Raw genomic sequence first — 20,358 nt, forward strand, 5'->3', positions numbered from 1 at the left:
GCAGAGTTCGGGAACCCTAGTTCATTGCATCCTGTGCAGTAATTTATTTTTTGCATTCTGACAGAATTTTTCTGTCTTCCTGAAGTTTTCATATTAATAAAAGAACAAGAGAAAAAGACAGAAGATCCTTGATCTTCTAATTTTAATAAAGCTATTAAAAAAGAGAGAGAAGGAGCTTCAAAGTGAGCAGAATTTCTCTGTTGCTTTTACGTAAAAATAAAATACAATAATGTTTACCTAAAACTGTGGTCAACAACAAGGGGAAACAACATGAACTCAGTACCTGGAGCTGTATTTTAGTATCTTTGCTGACACTTTTTGTTCTCCATCTTCTTGTGACACGCTTGTCTTTCTTATCTACACAGTTAGCCTACATCACAAAATAGTTAGAAGGCAACAAAGCACTACATTAAAATTCACACAATGGACACAGGCAATATTGCAAAAATTAGTAGGTCACAATGTTAGAATTAGTATTCTGCATTAGAAATATGGTAAGAATGTTAATCTAGACTCTACAAACAAAGCTAACACCAGGCTAACTGAAGAGAATTTTAAGAACAAAAACTTGGAAAATCTTAAAGCCAGTTATTCTTGGTGAGGCATTTTGCTGGTCTAAAATTCAGTGAAAAAAGTTGTTCATCCTTACTTCTGTGTGACAATCCAACTCCCTAATGAAACAACAACAACAAAACAGTTGAATATTAATTGATGGAATACAGGATTCCACAAACCATACGATCTGTATTTCTACAAATTAGGCAGGCTTTTCCAAATTTGTGTCGGTGGAATTATTTATAGTCCTCTTAGAGCTTGTGTATGAGAGTTGGTGCATTCAAATATCACATTAAGCTTTTATAAAAAGCAGGAGTGGATCAGCAAACCACAGACTTCTGTCCCTGGTGTGATCATTGTGACTGTAAGCCTGGCATTCTGGCTGTACAAACCAGAATCATAAGCCAAGAACAAGGCATAGTTTACAGCTCTGACTAGTCAGAGGAGAGACATCCGCTTCCAGTAGGAAAGATCAAGATGCTGATTCATTCACAGTAAGCCAAGATTCCCTGGAACCCTAGCTTATCATGATATGTGAACAAGATCATTAAGTTATCCTCTACCTTTTTGAGTCTTCTCTGAGTGACCTGAGCATTTCTAAAGATGATAAGGCTAAATCTATCTGCATAGTGATTGTTCATATCCTTTGGTAAATATATTGGATTTTCAAGTTTAAACAATATTGAAAGTACCATTGCAATTATTTAATTGGAATTCTTAAAATATATTTACCTGCATTTCTGTGAAGTTTGGAGCTGACTGAGTTCTCTGAAGTATTTCTAAATTTTGAAGAATTTTACTGAGTTCCACAAGGTTTGACTGGCAATGTGCAAGATCTGACATGGATTTCCAAAAGAGGAAAAAATGGGAAGAATGAAGAAAGAGAGACACTTTTATCTTGTTCAAGACTGTATCTCTTTCCTTGGACAAAACCATGTTATCTTTACAGCAGCATAATCAAATTATTTTATGAAGCAACACTTGTCAGAAGCATAAAGAGCCTTTCCCATCTTTATATCCTTACTTTTATTTTTTGTGTGTTAAGAACACACAAGAAGAAGCCAGGGGGAAAGTACAGGAGGATAACAAATGGAAGTCAATGATATCAGAGCACCCTATAAATGAAGCAGGCTGATTTCACAACAAACATACTGCATATATTCATGTATAAGTCTAGAAATTTTAGTTAAAAATTGACCCCAAAAAACCTGTGTCAACTTATCTATGGGTCAGTATAAATACTATACTTTAATAGTTATTTTAAAAAGGAACCATACCCTGGTGAAAAGCAAGCATATATTCTGTCCTGGAAGCACTGACCCTCCTCCATTATCTCATCCATACCGTCTTTAGTATGAGCACAAACAGTTAATGTCTGTGGAATTTTGTATGTTCTTTGACACTGTTGTTGTTTGCATCATCCTTTACATCCTTTGTTATATGCTCTTAAATTTTACCCTTGACTTATCCATGGGCTATATCAAAATCCCTAATTTTGCCCCCAAATCCTGCCTTTGACTTATACATGAAGTCGACTTATAGTTGAGTATATATGGTATTCTCTTGAAACACCCAGAGGAGATAAGCATCTATTTGTCTGCTCTCCTTAATCAGTAGCTTAAAAAGTGAAAAATCACTTTGTTTTGATGCTTTTGGAGTGTTTATTGTTTTAACTATATACACAGTATATACATGGTCCTGGTATCTATGAAGATTTTCAGACCAGCACTTACCATGGGGTAAGCACTGGTAAAATGCCGCTAAAACATTTAGGAAGCGTGTATGTCTGAAAGCCTGATGCACTTCCTAAACGTCAGGGAATCATCAGCTCCCCTCCAGCATTCCTGAATCGTTCGGGGAGAGGCAATTTCCTATGAATGCAAAGTTTCCATTCATAGGCATTTGCATCTCCTTGAACAATTCAGGGATGCTGGAGGGGAGCCAACAATTCCCTGATGTTTAGGAAGCACATCTAGTTTTCAGACACACATGCTCCTAAACGTTTTAGTGGTGTTTTACCAGCGCTTACCCCACAGTAAGCCCTGGTCTGAAAATCTATATGTTTGAAGGGTTACTTTTAAAGGTTGTAAAGAAGAAATAAAATACAGTTTAACTTGAGAAAGATTTTCTATGAACTAGGAAGCCCCCCGAGGGTATTAATAATAATAGTAATAATAGTAATAATAATAATAAATTTTATTTATATTTCCCCCCTCTCCCTGAGGATCGAGGCGGGATTACAGCAATAAAAATATTCCAACAATAAAAATATATCAAATACATACAATAAAACAGTAGCATTCTTATCAATATCATTCAATTAATTAAATCTTCATATAAAAACATGCAATACTAAAGGAGGTGGAGTATTTTATAACAGATTTGGTGGATAGGCTCGCCGGAAGAGATCTGTCTTGAGTGCTTTCTTAAAGTTATCTAAGATGGTAATAAGGCGGATCTCTTCCGGTGAGCCTATCCACCAAATCTGTTATAAAATACTCCACCTCGGTTATCTTTTGATATCTGTGGGCTAAGTCTAGAATTGTAGACAGTGAAAAACAAAAACTGCACGGGAAATTTTTATTAGCTAGGAATGGAGTACTTACTATTAGTGAAAGGAAGCTATGAATTTCTCTCAAGAAAGAAATTTGAATAGTCACTGGAACTCTGAGTTTTTACATTTCTTGAAAAACTCTTTAAAAGACGATGTAGATAAGAGTAGGATTCATGTGACCCTCTAGTCTAGATGTTGTTGGACTGTGGCTCCCAGCATTCCCCACCCACTAAATAAGACTGCATAGAACTGCTGAGACTTGCAGCCCAAAAACATCTGTAAGGCTACATTCCTCCCACCATTAATGTAGAGGAAACAAAGGAGTTAGTTTTTGGATGCCACTGAAAGGGGTCCTTTTAAACAAACAAACAAACAAAATCTATATCAAAGCATGAATGAACTTATAATTGTGTCCACCACAGTACTAATCTGTTATTAGACTCTATGCAGCCTCTATAATTAACTATCATCATTCATTAGCAGAGTCACTAGTAATTAATTAAAGAGAAGGCTGGCATGAACTGAAGGATGGACTGACCTTCTGCACATCTATCCATCTCCTCTGAGTCTTGTAGCCAAGCAACTACTTTGCTTTGGCCAGTGGTGCACGTTGCAGGTAAGGGAGACAGACTGTTACTGCAGGGGATAGGTGGCTGCCATGGGAGGTTATTCTGTGATACCTAAGGACAAAATAAGTATAGAAAATAATAAATATAAAGAATTGTAATACTGAATGATGAAGAATACTAAATAAAAACAAAACTGTGAGAAAAGGTAACCTTAAAACAAGGAAGAAATTTTACTCCCTCTTGAAATTAAAATGAATGTTGTATGAATGTTGCACCTCATCATAAATGAGTAAAAACTCCAAATCTACAAAAACAGATAATTCAATAGCTGAGGTAAAATCTTCAAGTATGTGTTTTCCTCTTCTCCATGCTAATGCTGCTTGTAACGTCACCCAATTCCTAAGAGCAACAGCCAGAAAATGTGGTACAATAACTAAAGATGAGCTCTAAGATGGAGTTCTTCCAGATCAAGGTCATATTATACCTTAGCCTCCAGCATGGCAACATTAGCAGCTGGTGAAGATTCAGTTGTTGAAGCTGAAGGGAATATGTGAAAGCTGGCATCTCGTGGTGATCTTACAATCTCATTCTGACGGTATAATCTATGATGGCGCAGCTTTGACACCCAAGCATCAAATGAATCCTGGGATTTCACCTGGTGAAAGGAATGACAAGAATAAACAGAGAGTTCAGCCATGGAGTATTATTTCCGAACCATAATGTGATTTTGGCAAATGTAGAAAAAAATCATTGCAAAATGCCTCACTTTCAAGTGGTAGATGTGCTCTTCAGTGTCAAGGTCAATCCTACGAGCTTTCTTTTTAATTGACATAACTGATAAACCAACATCTATGCTCCCATGGACTTTCCCTTTCTGAGTCTGAAAGAGCAAGAGAAAACATTATCAACAAGCTGGTATATGCTTCAATAGTTATGAGACGGCAAGCCATACTTACAATTTTGCAACTTTTGGGATTCACATTTGCAGACACTGATAGAAGCAATTGCAGAAGGACCTCAAGGGGTCCTTCCAGTTGCCTGTTCTCAATGTGCTTCATAACTGAAAGGGTGCTGCAGACACCATTCCCCAGAACTACAAAAACCCTTTGGTTGTGACACTGCTTGGCTGAAAAGGTAGGTTTTGGGGGATTGGCATTGCCAGGCAGAGCTATGACAATGCAGCTCTGTTGTTACATCTGTCAATGCAAGATCTTGGTCAATGTATTTCTTTCTCATGTTGTCTAGTAGAAATATATTATTCCCTGGGTTGCTGTAACTCAAGAAGACAACCCATCAAATGACTTTGACAAAGTTGTGGAAAGAAACATCAAGTACCCTTTACTGAGACAGACATCATTAAGCTGTTAAGATATTATTCTTTTTTTTATTAAGTTTTGGTAGGATGACATAGGAAAAAATGGAGTAAGAACTTTGCAAAACCACTTTAAAACAGGACAAATATTTAATTTGAGATGCATTTCCAAACAGTGTTCAAGGAAAAAAATGAGTGGAGTGCACAAAATGCAAGTAAATTCTATAAGAAGAGGGTTGCCAGTCTTCTCCGCAGTTCAGACATACTGTATTTCTACGGGTACTAAGAAGGAAAGTTTAAATCAGGGATGGGCAGCTGCAGTAGGGGCAGAAGCCAACCCTCCCCATGGGCTGCGTGGCTACTCCCAACCCAATTGGAAGTGCCTTGATGTTACTTCTGATTCCTGGAATGTTCATGGTGGTTGTTGTTGTTGTTTTTCAGCATTTAGGGTAGTGAGTGTCAATGACAATTCTAGTTTGAATGTCCTTTTTATATTTTTCATCTGTTTTTATTCTACCTGAATTAAAAAAATATTGGGCAGACTGGGGTTTTAGGCATCTCAAGGGCGGGGGTTACATGGGCTGAGAAACAGGCCCCTCAGGGCAGCATGTTCCTCTTTTAAATGAATGCAAAAGGCATTTCCCAACTATAAAAAAAAGCTCCATGTTTACTTACGTCAATTGGGGACTTTGAATACTTCAACATTCCATTATCCAGTACAAAAAAGCGCTGCAAGGGGAAAAAAAACCTGTAAGTGACAATAAAACCTGGGAAAATCAATATAATGTATGAGGAGAAACATGTAACTATAGTTTTCTAATAACCAGCATGCAAGAGTATAAAGTTAACAAGCACTTTGCTTCCATTTATGACAACAGCAATTAATTATTGCATTGATACTTATTATTTATAAAGGGCCTTTCTGGTATCGTTTCCAGTGTCCTGCACCATCAGGAGTCCTAATAGCACAGTGGTTAAATGCCAGTACTGCAGCCACAAGGTTGTAAGTTCTATCCCAGGGCTCCAGGTTGATTTAGCCTTCCACCCCTTTGAAGGTCGGAAAAATGAGTATCCAACTTGTTGAGGAAAATTGCCTTACACATTGTAAACCACTTAAGGAGTGGTAATTCACTGAGCAGTGGTATAGAAATGTACATGCTATTGCTATCCAAAACACTTCTCACATAAACATTATCTCAATCAAGGTAATCCAGTAGTAACATGACCACATTATAAACAGGAGATAAGACTAACAAGTAGAAGCCAGATAGTGAACTCTAATTCTTTGTATACATATCAGCATAATCATCAAAGTCTGTCTGTTCATCTTAACATGTCTCCCCTTTGCCAGGCTATCATTTCCCTGAAGAAGGGGCAGTTGGAGGATGGATTTTGAACAAAAAAGGAAGGAAGGAAGGAAGGAAGGAAGGAAGGAAGGAAGGGAAACAAGCTAGAGGAAAAATGGCTGAATCTCCCTCCCTCGACCTTTTTTCCCCATCACAAACTTCAAGGAGTACTGTTTATCAATGTTAGGAAAACAGTACATGCAACATTTAGTTTGAGTCTTAATCTATCCTTTGAATTTGACAGAAACAGAGAATATTATTATAATGAATATGTTCACATAGAACACTAAGACAAGATTTGTTTCAGCCATGTTTTGTTAAAATAAATTCTATTAAAAAAAATCAGAATAATGAATGCACATCTCTTGGTGCCACCTGACCATTAAGAAGACACAGGACACCCTGAATGGATTAATAGACAGGGGAAGAGAATACAGAAATAATATAAAATAAATACATAAAATATAACTCTTCCAAGAAAACTACGTACTTCCACCACATTGCTACAGCAATTGTGATCTCATTCACTCTAGATTACTTCAGAATGAAGTATCAAATGAATTATAGGCATGTAATGTTGCCACATTAACCTATCATCCCAATCCCATTAGCCATTTGGTATCAATTTACAGGATCACAAAAAAATTAAAAGCTGTTGTGCAAGGGCATAAATGTTGCCCCTGTACCATAGCCTGAATAAAGTCAAAACCAATTCATACATGCAGAGACATAGCCATGTTAGTCTGGAATATCAGTATGCAAAGGTATCTTGTAGCACCTTCAAGACTAACTGAGTGAAAGACTTGTGCTAAAGAAAGTTTGCTTTCACAGACTTGAACTGAGAACAATGGCTTCCTGGCACACAACCCATATTATAATACTGGTTAACACCCGAGCGTCATGAGGATGCTCTTGGCCAGTTTATCACATCTCCTTTCTGATTCCTAGCCTGCACATACCAGATTCCAAAACTCCCTCCACCATTCCTATGGACATCCACCCACCCTGGCCTTAGCAGCATCTTTCCTGCTGCCTTCATCCCTCAGTGATGGCAATTAAAACTCAACTCATCTTGTGACCTTATCACCCACAAGTTTTGAATTTCTATGGCTGTCCATACAGTCTGGCTGTAAAGGTCTATCCTGTACACCTGTTCACTTCGTGCATGTGAGGATGTGGACCAAGTCTATGAAAGCTTACACTACAACTTCTTTTGCTCAGTTAGTCTCAAAAGTGCTGCAAGATCCCCTTGCTTACCCATTTCTATATATTTTTGTGTGTACATGTTCCTTCAAATTGCATTCATATATACTGACAGACAAATAAATATCAGGTATTTTCTATTCCTGGCATGAAAGGGAGTTTTCTTTAAAGCAAACATTCTTTAAGGCAAGATTCATACAGATAACATAACAAAAGTAGTTGGACATAGAATGATCCATAAAAATTATCAAAAATATCTGAAGAGCAAATGAATTTTTCATAGATGATAATAACCCTTCCCTTTCAATCTGATTACTCAGATGCTTTATGGACATTTTACCTTGTGCCAGCCTTTTAAAGGCCATTTCCTTTTCTTCAGCATGAATCCTTCATGTTTGTCTGGCTTCTGAACATTAGTCTGACCAATTTTCAGACCTTCTATAATTTCCCAGCTGTCTGGCTCCTGAAAGTAGAGAGAGTGGGGAAAATCAGAAATTAACTTGTAATTTCAATATTGCCTAAAATGGGTCTTTAATGTATGAATCGTATTTTTAAACTGTGAGGATGGAAATCCAATAGGCCAACTTTCAAGGTGAACTCCCTCTTTGACATTATGCTAACTACACAAGGTTTCTTACACAAAACCGCCATTAAACAACAAGGATAAATATAACCAGATAATTGTGGAGTAAAATCACTACACAAAGTTTCCTACATCACCACTGGTTTTGATTGTGGCTGCTTCAGGGTCTTTTTAAAATTGTTTTAATGGGAATACAGGGACTTGGGGATAAAGGAGCAAACCTCTTGCATTTTGTAGCCATTTTAATTTGTTTTGCAGGGCTTGGAAAGTGCAAAATTATCTCATTTAAAATGTTTATTTATCTATTAATTAAAACATTTAATGCTGGTCTCTTTTCAAAGATCTCAGGACATACAATACAACAACATGACCAGTTTTACATAATGTAAACAGTAAAAAAGATTTTAGAATGCTAAAAAGATATTAAACAATTTTAAAAAATAAAAGAAGATAGGTTAAAAACCAGTTAAAATATCTTAAAACAATTTAAAACCATGCACAGGTACGGCTCTGTATAAAACCAGTTAGGCCCTAAAAGCTTTTGTAAAGAACCATGTTTTCACTTGGTGCTGAGATGACAACAATGTAGATGCCAATTGGGTCTCTTAGGGGAAGGCACTCTGTAATGGGGATGCTACAGAAGAGAAGGCCTTCTCCCATATCCTTTGACAGCATACTGCCTTGATTGGAAGGACTCTACAAAAGATGTCAAACACCAAACCTAATTGGGGAAGGGGGTACTGGGGGCTTTAGGGGGCTTCAAGGACCCAAGGGCTACACACAGCCTGCACTTTGTTTGCCCCTCTTCTATCCCAAGTTCTATGAGAACTGAAGGCTAGCTACCCCAACAGCATTCACTCAGCCGATTATTTATTTATTCATTTATTAAAGTATTTATAACCCAGAGATCTCAAGGGCGGTTTACAAAGAACATTAAAACAAGTTACACAATTTAAAAAAAAATAAAAAAAATAAATTAACTAAAAATATTAAACTTCAGTAATAAGTTACAAACAGATTTTAAAGATTTTGAAAGTTTTTAAAACGATGTACATTGTATTTTGTATGAGTTAATCAAATCCTTTGATAACAACCAAGTTTTAAGATGGCTCCAAAATTACATGGGATTTGGAGCCTGCCAGGGGGAGGTTATTCCACAATTGGGGTGCCTTTGCTAAGGAGGCCCTCTCCCATGTCCCCACACAGTATAATGATCTCACTGGTGGGACATGGAGGAGGTCAGTAGATCTTTATCCTTGGACAGGCACATATGGGGGAGGCATTCCCTCAAGTATCAAGGTCTCAAGCTGTTAGGCCTTAAAGTGCCATCACAAGCACCTTGAATTCAGGCTAGAAATGTAATGGCAGCCAGTGCAGTTCTTTTAAGACTGGGATATGCTTTCTGTATGGTACTCCAGTCATCAGTCAAACTGCTGCATTTTGCACTAGCTGTTAACTTCTGAATTGTCAGAGGCAGCCCCATGTAGAGCAAGTATTACTAGTCTAATCCGGAGGTTACCAGTGCAAGGACTACTGTGGCTAGGATATCTCAGCCCAGAAAACGCTGTAGCTGGCACACCAATTCAAATCTAGTGTCAAACATTCTGTGTTACAGAATTCACTTGGGTCTCCAGTGACAAGGATGGATTTAGGAATATTGCCAAACTATGTACCTGCTTCTTCAGGGGAAATGCAATCCAGGACAGGCTATTTATCCAGTTCTTGGACCCAAGAACCACCAATCCACAGAGCCTCCATCTTATCGGCATCCAGGCCTTGTCTGCACTGGCCAGGATACTCTGGGCATAGCCCAGAGTATCCTGGATGCACAGCTGCCCAGACCTGCCCCCATTACATAGCCCTCCATTCTCGCACTGCAGAGGCTGTCTGCACAGGCACAAATCATTCATTCTGAGGTCAGAACAAGGTTCCCAGTAATATTCTGGCACCTTGTTCTGACCTCAGAATAAGTGACCCAAGGTAGCAATGGATGCAGACTAGTGTGAGATGTCTGTGCAGACAGCCGCAGCATTGCAGGAACTGACAGCTTCAGATCTTCCTGGATGACCTGAAGCAACAGGTAAGCTTTTAAAACACTGTGTTAAGTGTGTTATGTCCTAGCTCTGGGATGGAATATGCCAGATGTCATCCAGACTGCTTGCACCAGAGTATCTCAATAACTGATCTAGAGATCCCCATGTTCAGCAGTATTCTGGGCATGCTTCTGTTTCAAAAGGAAAACTTAAGATAGATGATAGATAGATAGATAGATAGATAGATAGATAGATAGATAGATAATTCTCAAATGAACGAACAGCACAGTCAGCTTCCTTCCTCTGATCACCCAGTGGTGGTGGGGAGCTGAGGGACCCCCCCCCTCCTTCTAGACTGGCATTGTCAAACCCAACAGTTACTTTAAAAAATTATTCCTTATGTAAATTATTACAGAGCCCGCTGCAATGTAATTTGTTGCCACTGTTGTTATACTGTGTTATTTATTCCCTTCTGGTTACATTTTTTTAAAAAATGGGATTTACAAGAGAATAACACAGAACATGAAAATTTCCACTCAAAATGCCTGCTAAATATTTAACCATAACATATTGCTTGTTACAGCAGTAGACAATGCCTTTCACATTAATTGCCTTACTTTTGAACTGTGCCATCATTATGCTTGATAACTTCAACCCTGTATCAAGAAAACAGACCTTAAATACACAAAACTCAGAAGCAAGCCAATCCATATTGTTTTACATGAAGGTATTTAAGTTTTGTATGCCATTCCCAACCTTTCAGGCCTTACTTACTTTAGATATGATGACTGGTTCATTTTCTAGCAATGGTTTGGCAATTACCAGATCTGCACTTCCTGCAGAAATATTTCGTTCTAATATATGGCCACTCTAAAACAAACAAAAACAAGGAGAGTAAATGCTCTTCCATACATGAAACAAAGAGAAAAGGCTGGCAACATTTATAGAGATGTGTTGTGTTCACAATTTTTCCCCCATTACCCTCTTATGTGAGATTTTTTTTAAAAAAATCTAATATTTCATATTAAAACTGTGAAGTTTAATTACAATTAATTGTGAGAACAAGTGTCCTGTAAGATATCACTGTTACCCCAAGAGTAGCTGCCTTGTGTATCTTCAGATAGTAATGTAAATCACAAACCACTCAAATTAAAAAACAAAACAAAACTGGGCAGTAGTATATTGTTCAGTCTTGCTGCATTTTCTCTTGGAGACTGAAAAAGTTGCTTTTTGGATTGCACATTTCTTTTTATTATACATTAGCTGAGGGATCTGCAGAGTTATAATTGAAAAACTAACTTTCCCAGAATCTCTTTTCTTCTAATTATGCTTATATGCAGTGCCTTTTCTTCAGGTACTTCTAGCAACCCTCTAATAATTCTGTAACTTACTCCTGAAAGGATAAGCAGGGGTTGTTATAAACATTGTCACATGTTATAATCATTTGTCACATTCAGATATGTGTTCTCCATTATACCCTAGCTGAGCATTCACACTCACATAATTAACAATTTTGTAAAGGGAGGAGGGGAGCAGTACCTATTAGCTCTATCACCCTTTGGGGAGATCACAGATATTGAAAGGAAGCTGCTCTGTACATGTCCCATGGAACCCTCCTTTCTGCAGATGATCCCTCATCAGAGACAGGCAAACCATGGTCTTCTGCACATCAGACTCCAGCTCCCAGGATTCCTCATCAATGGATTTAGTGACTAGAATTGATGGGAACTAGTTGTCCAACAGCTTCTGGAGAGTCATGCATTGACTACCTGGATGTAGCAGGCAAGTTCAATGGGTCTGTGATGATGGGGGTATGATAATAAGGGCACAACCCAGCTCTAAAACTCAACTGACTGTTAATTATGTGAGAAGGAATGCTCCAATGGGATGCAGTTTTGATATACTCTCTTTGGATTTTGTCGAGCAAAAAATGTTATATATCTCCTATTTCCATTAAATGTTAAAACTTACCATGTTGCATTTCTGTTTATTACTTGTATTTGATAGATTGCAATTCACTAAATTGCACTGCTTATGTCTTAAATATATCAACTCTCTCTTTATGCATGACTTAGACAGATACTTAAGCCGAGCAACAGAAATCATCACAGGCATTTCTACAACTGCTTCCTCAAGAGTTTTTAACTGCACAATACTTCTACTATGGAAATGTCAAGAACATGTAAGAGCTTACTTGAACTCTCTGCCCTTTTAAAAATCTTAATTATTTTAGCATAAATGTCATTTTGACATGAGACAGGTGTGTCCCCTTAAAGGAAAACAGCATTAGAAAACAAAATGTCATAGAAATACATTCTAACCAGTTTTCATTCTTAGAATTATTTAAAAATAAGAAAACAGTAATTGTTTCCCCCTCCTAACCAAATTCCAAACTAAGAATATAATGGCAGTTTTTAAATTGCTGTAGACTGCAAATGTTTAAAGAGGTTCAACCATAATGAAGGGAATAAATAAATCATCAAAATTCATCCCTCTGTGCCTCTCTCTCTCTCTCATGCACACATACCCACAGAAGTTTTATATAGGCATTGTTCACATCGTCAAGCTGAAGAGAGTGAACACACAGCATCTGTACACATGGGCCAGATGGCCCATGTTCTCCATGGCCTTATGTCATCCTGTATGGACAATTCAGGCCAATAACCCTGGGCTGGGATTGTCTAGTTCACATGCGATCCAGGACCAATCCCTGCCAAAGGGGTCTTAGTGTGGGGCAAAAAGACCAGCTGTTTGCTGCTGAGTTTTTTGTGTTTTTTTTGAAAACGCTGTGGTGATATCTGGCACACTACATGGCCCCACATGCCTCTTACTTGCTGTCATGGTTGCATCTTCTCTGAAGGCCCCCATCATGACCTGTGATGTTGAATGGGAGTGGCTGGCTATATGTGTGTAGGCAGGTGCCCCATTTCCACCCTTATGGGCCTTGACAACGGCCATCAGAGAAGACATGGTAGCAGCGCCAGCATGGGGACTGATCCAGATGGAACCAGGGGCAGAGTATCCTGCCTGTCTGTTCAGACCCACGGAGAGTTTTTCCCAATCTTCTCCTTGACAGCTGGTAATACAAATGAAGTGCACGTGCAACCTTTTGTGGAGATGGCACTAGTTGAATATATGGTCTGCCACTATTATCCGGCATTTCACCACAGAGGTACTCAATCTCAGTTTTATAGCAGTGAAATAGGCCCTAATTATAATTATTAATATGCTTACAACTTTACTTTCTTAGGCAGAAAAACTAAAAAAGAATGATCAGGTAAGTCATCACATACAGCAAAAAGATATCCTTTCCTAATGGCAAGTGAGGTTCCAGTTCTCAGCACAGTGGAACTGATTTATAAATGTAATGCAGGTAAGAAGTTACGAGCATCTATTCCAATTTGGCAGCCTCTCCAATCTTCCACCCAGAACCACCAAGCCATAGACCACTGTTACTGCTGTGTTTGCCTGCTTGAAATAGGTAAATAGTGGAGCACTCTGTTCTCCACTACCTTTCTTGTTATTATGAAAAGACAACAGAAGACAGGAAGGAGGTTGAGATTCTTTTCTTCTTCGGGGAAAATTAGGAACATTTCTTTTTCTTTTTCCTATCTGAAAAGAAGCCACTCTTTTGTAAAGAAGCCACTCTTTTACTCATGTTGTATTCTGCTTCCTTTTGTGGTACTTTCATGGACCAGTAAGTATATAGTTCCCTTCTGTTTATGACTGAGGAGGGGAAAGGAGTTAATGCTTTGTTCCCATCTTGCTTGCTGTTTCACTGCCATCATTACCTGCTCCACAACTGTACTGCAGGTAATTAAGAAGTCCGGCTGAAATATTCGGCATGGCTATGCATGCATTCTGACATTAATTATTTTCCCCACTTTTATATTTAATTAATATTTCAGTCAAATAATTTCCAAAGCACTTCAGTCTGATAAAAGGTAAAGGTAGTCCCTTGATATGAATGTCTAGTCATAATTGACTGTAGGGGGCAGTGTTCATCACCGTTACTAAGCCAAAGAGCTAGCGTTGTCTGAAGATGACTCCATAGTCATGTGGCCAGCATAACTGAACAGAACATTGTTACCTTCCCACTAAAGTGGTACCTATTTATCTACTTGCATTAATGTGCTTTTGAACTGCTAGGTTTGGCAGAAGCTATGACTAGTGACGGGAGCTCACTCATCATGCGGCACTTGTGACAAACTGTCAACTCTCCAACTTTACGATTGTCAGAATTGGTATCTTAACTACTAAGCCACCACATCCCTTTTCAATCTGATAAAGAAAACCAAAAGTAAAATAAAAAAATTCTAGAAGAATAAGAGATAATTAGATATAATGAGATAAACATGGTGTTCTCGGGGCCACAATTCCTTTGATAACTTGACTGCAGATAGAGAGAAGATTATCATGGTCAAGATGATTGATGTGAAGATGGGTGAGTTGATTTTTCTTCCTGCAAATCTTGAATCTCTGGGTAGTTTCTTCTTCCAGCTTTGATGTGTACACAGCTAGGCAGGAAGGCTTAGGGCAGCTACTAGAAAAAACTGGTAGGCATTGGATACCTCTTCTTCTGTCTCTCTCAAATCCTTCCCTAGATAGTGCCATCTCACCCACACATCTGTCCTACCATCTTGGAAAAGACATGGCTGCAACCACGTATTTACCAAAACAGCATCTAGTTTACAGTAGGTTTGAATGGATTTTTCTACATGATTACAAAAGTCCCCCTGACCGTCACCTTCTCTCTTGATTACTGATCCCTTTCTAAAGCAGCAGCAGAAAGTAAAAGATAACATGGTGAGTAAAGGGCTCTTATCAATGTTATTTCAAGAAGCAAGCTATATGAAGAACATTTATGTCCACTAACATCCAAACTTCACTTTCACCAAGTATAAATAACAAGGAACAATATAAAGAAACTGCAGCATTTCAATATGAACAAATAATACGTTATCTTTCACGTACCTGCCTGCTTTCCCTCTGGGAAGATGATGAAGAAGAGGCACTTTTATGAGATGGTGTAGAGGTTTTGTGAGCAGGAGATATACCTTTCTCCTCTGAACTCATCTCTGCAGCTAAAGTCTTGTGATCTTCTTTCACAGATAAGACCACATTAATCTCCTTTCAGTCTTCCATATAAACAGGGAGCCAAATAATTTTCAGCATTATTCCAGTTCACAGTGCACCCTTTACATTAAAGGGGGTGATTAATTCAAAAGGCATCAAAACCAGACCTTGAAAGAAGAAGGAAAAGATTTGGAGATGACATATTCCATAACACATTCCCCCAGTAAATAAAAACAAACACATGAGTGGTGACTCTGTCCCCTTTGTTACATCTGAATTCACCAACAAATTAAAATATGGATTTCATGCAAATAAAAATGCAACTAATCAAAAAATAGCAGGATTCTGAGGTGGGGTCCTGGAGGTAACTATAAAATATTTTCCCAATATAATTGGTCTGGAAAAAAGGGAAGATGATTCCTTTTCAGAGGAAATTTCTGGTTTGCAAGATTTCCGACTAGTACTTTCTTCAATGGCAAAATACAATTCTTTCTTACAATATATTGAGTATTTTCTCTTGCTTAATAATAAATAAATAAAATTTTTATTTATACCCCGCCCTTCCAAACGATCAGGGCGGCTTACAAGAGCAGCAAAGTGCAAACATCATACAAAGTTAAAAACAGCCAAGACCATAAACATAATAACAATCCTTAAAAACAATAAAAAGCCCCTTAGCCCAACCTCTCGGCCACGAGAGAGGAGGGAGGCCCGTAGGATATTTAGTCGGGGAATGCCTGATTAAATAGGAAGGTTTTAAGACCCTTCCTGAATTGGGCCAGGGTGGTAGATGAGCGGAGCTCCATGGGCAGCGTATTCCAAAGGGCTGGGGCAGCTGTGGAAAAGGATCTTCTGGCAGTAACAGCCAACCTGGCCCCAGGCACCTTCAGGAGTTGCTGCCCAGATGTTCTGAGGGTGCGAGGCGGAATGTACGGGGAGAGGCGGTCCTTCAGAAAACCTGGGCCCAAGCCATTTAGGGCTTTATAGGTAATAACCAACGCCTTATATTGAGCTCGGAAGCGGATGGGCAGCCAATGGAGATCTTTAAGCACAGGTGTTATATGGCTGGTCCTGGGGACACCAGTGACCAGCCGCGCTGCCATGTTCTGCACCATTTGCAGCTTCCGAGTTTGGTATAAGGGTTGCCCCATGTAGAGTACATTGCAGAAATCCAATCTCGAAGTTACCAGAGCATGTACGATGGTTTCAAGGTCCCTCTGGGCCAGGTATGGGCGCAGCTGGCGAATCAGCCGAAGCTGATAACAGGTACTCCTGACCGTCGCATTCACCTGAGCAGTCAGGTGAAGGGACGAGTCAAGAAGCACCCCCAGACTGCGCACGGAGTCCTTCACGGGGAGCGTGACCCCGTTCAGGACAGGTGGAACCACCACCATTCCTGGACCAGGGGAACCTATCACCAGTACCTCCGTTTTCTCTGGATTAAGTTTGAGTCGGTTTTCCCTCATCCAGCCCATTACTGACTCTAGACAGGCCACGAGAGGAGAGACGCCATCCCTGGTCACTGCATCAGTCGGAGATATAGAGAAAATAATTTGGGTGTCATCAGCATACTGATAACCCCGCGCCCCATGTCTCCGGATGATCTCTCCCAGCGGTTTCATGTAAATGTTAAATAGCATGGGAGACAGAATGGCTCCTTGAGGGACCCCGGTTTTAAGGGCCCGCTCGCTGGAGCACACGTCTCCCAGCTGCACCATCTGGGACCTCCCAGAGAGGTAGGAGCGGAACCACTGGAGCGCAGTGCCCCCGATTCCCACCTCAGCCAGGCGCCCCAGAAGGATACCATGGTCTATGGTATCGAAAGCCGCTGAGATGTCCAAGAGCACCAACAGGGACACGCTTCCCCCGTCAATGCTCAGACGGAGATCATCGACCAAGGCGACCATGGCCGTCTCAACCCCGTGACCCGCCCGGAAGCCAGTTTGAAATGGGTCCAGATAATCCGTTTCATCCAAGATCGCCTGAAGCTGGATCGCAACCGCCCTCTCGATCACCTTTCCCAAAAATGGTAGCAGCGAAACAGGCCGATAATTATTATGAACCAGGGGGTCGAGGGAGGGCTTTTTTAGGATCGGTCTTACTATGGCCAATTTAAGATCCGATGGAAATTGCCCATCCCTGAGAGATGTATTAATTATCCGGCGTAGCAAAGACGTTACCGCCGGTCCCCCCTGGGCCGCCAACCATGAGGGACAGGGATCGAGGGAGCAGGTCGTCTTCCGAACACTTCCGAGGATCTTGTCCACATCCTCGGTACTCACCAACTCAAACTGATCCAGTATAAGATAGTCCACAGAGGCTCTGGACACTTCTACCCTAGGTTCTGCCAAAACGTCGGCGTTCAGACCTTCGCTTATACGAGAAGTTTTATCCACGAAAAAGTCGTTAAACAAGTCACAGCAGGCCTTAGAAGGTTCAAGGATCTGGTTCAGGGTGGGAGGGAGCTGAGTTAGCTCCCTGACCACCCTGAACAACTCTGCCGGACGCGACTCCGCGGACGCAATACGAGCACCATAGAACGAATTCTTTGTTGCTCGTATTGCCTCTCCGTAGTCCTTTAATAGTCGGTCTAGGAGAGTCTTGTCGTCGAAGCAGAGGTGTTTCCGCCAACGGTACTCTAGCCGTCGCAGAACCCGCTTCCTGGCCCGGAGATCTTCCGTATACCAGGGCTTACGTTTGGAAGCGGGCCTGAGAGGGCGCTTGGGAGCGATTCTGTGTATAGCCCCCGAAAGGCTTCCCAAGTGACAAGTTATGTTGAAGCTAAAATTGTTTTAAAAATCAGCTTTCCCTACTCTCTGCCCACCCCACCACAGATTTGTTTAGAAAGGCATGCATAGGTGGATAGCAAATATCACTTAAAGAATATGTAGGAAGCCCAGTATCTATGGCAACCATGCCATCTTCATCTTCTCCACATATGAATGCCATTGATATGAATGTGACTATTCACTATAAAACAACAAATGACTATCTTCCTTAAGATTCCAGTGCACTTTGCAGAAATGATATGAACTCCATTACATTTGGAGTCAGAGTAAGAAAAGATTTGAGATGAACAAATTGTCAGATAAGAAATAACAAGGCTGTTAGATCTACCAAGGTTTTGTCTAAGCTAAGCTCTGTGGTAGATAGTGTATTGTTATATATTGTAGAATATTTAGGAGTTGAAACTAGAAATGGGTTTCTCACTGGGCAGTGAGCATTTGACTGTTGGAGCAACTTGCATATGTGTATGTATATACAGATCTCTCTCTCTCTCTTTAATATCTATCTGTCTGTCTATCTGTTTACACACATGCCTCTGTAGAAGGCTTTATTTCAGAGGAAGGAACTGGCAAAACCACCTCTGAGCATTTCTTCTCTAAGAAAACTCTATGAAATTCATAAGATTTCCACAACTACACATTAAGGCAGTGGTGTCACTAGTGGGGTGCAGACCACACCAGGTGACACCACTGCTCCTCAGACATCTATCTGCATTTGGACAGAAATGAGCAGTAGCATTCACTTGTATCTCTTTAAAATGCTTTAAAATGCTGAAGAGATAGTACGAATGAGCTGAGGCTCTGTGGGAGGAGAAGGGAATGACTCCAGGTTTGTTTAAAATAACATTTAACAGTTCAAAATTTAATTTTTTTAAAAAAGTAATTTTTTAATTTTTAATTTTTTTTAAAAAAATAACATTTTACAAATTTTTCACTTTAACTACAGGAAACCAGATATATATAAACACATTTGTTTTGTTCATAAGATATTGTAATTTAAAGGTATAATTTTAATTTTGCTAGTTGTTTATGTCACAACAATTACCATTACATCCAGTGATATATGAGAATTATGATATATGAGTAATATTAGTACAAAAAATTACTAAGGATTCTGCATGGTGTAGTATGGGAGGAGGTCAATGGGGGGTGTGACACCATAAGCTACTGGAGAGGATGACACCAACCCTAGTCACACCACTGCTTGAAGGCACACACATATAGGATTACCCTGGGTTTCTAATCATGTAGAAAGCCTCCAAGTATAGAGGAAATTCTTCTCTTTAAAGTGCTGATCTCCAGATCTGCAGAGCAACTATGGAGGTTAACATACTTTCCTCCACGCATTTACTTTCCCCACTTCGTAAAAACCTGAATGGGGCTTACAGCTACATACAATTGAGAGACAACTGTTAGAGAAAAGTTTCGTCATGCATAAAGCCTACTGAACATCTTGGTGAAAGTATCCATTTTTTCCCTGAGAAATCAAGCAAGAAGGCTTGAAGGTTGCCAGTAGTGAAAAACTGTTAATGGATAACAGTAAGAGGGCTATTGTCTAATTATCAATGTGTGTCCTCTACTAATTAAATTAAAGAGAGCTTCCCTAAAGGAAAGTCAGGGTACATAGATAGTGTACACCTTTGCAACTGACATATTACCACCTTAGGCACACAACCATTAGGTACTTTCAAGATCACTAACAACAGCTCATCCTCCATCCAGTCCCCTACTGACTGCTTATAAAAAAGCCCTTTTTTGGATATTCATGGTTAAAATGATGCATCCTTCAATTTATCATTTAATCATTTGGATGTGAATTTGTGAACAAAGATATATTAATCACACACATCCTTTCTGTAAAATTAATTCATATATCATTCACTCTGGCCTAAATCTGATTATGCGTTTCAACTACAGTAGATCCACAGAATCAGTGAAATTTATGTAAGTACTGTCTTACCAAGTTGTTATTTATTCAATGGATCTGCTCTAGTTGATGCTAACAGTTGGATTTAAGACTCTTAATCTAGCTTCTTAGCCTAATTTTCAAGATGTTCCTTTCTGAATTTCCCAAGAAACTGACTCTCCAACTTTGTGTTACAGCCATGATGAGTTGTGCATGCTGTACTTTTTGTCATTTCTGTTAGGGTTGTCAGAATGAAAACTGGAAACAACTCCTATACTTTTAATTGTTGTGTAGAAGAGGGAATTTCAGCAGGAGTTGCTGGTTTCCTAGTTGTGTGCAAGCATCATCTGCTGAATTTACCTCTTTTACATAAGCTTTAAAGGTACAGAAACCATTTCCAGTTTTCAGACTGCCAGCTAGAATGCCAATGACATT

At 39.5% G+C, this 20,358-nt stretch overlaps 1 protein-coding gene across 3 annotated transcripts in view; it reads right to left on the bottom strand.

The window, feature by feature from the left end:
• LOC149313703 (oxysterol-binding protein-related protein 6) overlaps positions 1–20,358 on the bottom strand; it is a 118,953-nt gene that overhangs the window by 45,734 nt on the left and 52,861 nt on the right. For all 3 annotated transcript variants that reach the window (XM_089519675.1, XM_089519674.1, XM_089519672.1), the window contains exons 3-11: positions 15,130–15,398; positions 10,930–11,025; positions 7,880–8,002; positions 5,666–5,719; positions 4,445–4,558; positions 4,163–4,333; positions 3,648–3,789; positions 1,288–1,391; positions 284–370 (exon numbers count right to left, since the gene is read on the bottom strand). In XM_089519675.1, the coding sequence (XP_089375801.1) occupies positions 284–370; positions 1,288–1,391; positions 3,648–3,789; positions 4,163–4,333; positions 4,445–4,558; positions 5,666–5,719; positions 7,880–8,002; positions 10,930–11,025; positions 15,130–15,231 (993 nt within the window). In that variant the 5' untranslated portion in view covers positions 15,232–15,398. The remainder of the gene's footprint in view (positions 1–283; positions 371–1,287; positions 1,392–3,647; positions 3,790–4,162; positions 4,334–4,444; positions 4,559–5,665; positions 5,720–7,879; positions 8,003–10,929; positions 11,026–15,129; positions 15,399–20,358) is intronic.

This window comes from Sceloporus occidentalis, unplaced genomic scaffold (genome assembly GCF_023333645.1).
Source record: "Sceloporus occidentalis isolate IW3139 unplaced genomic scaffold, rSceOcc1.0.p SCAF_4, whole genome shotgun sequence".
NCBI classification, from domain to species: Eukaryota; Metazoa; Chordata; class Lepidosauria; order Squamata; family Phrynosomatidae; genus Sceloporus; species Sceloporus occidentalis.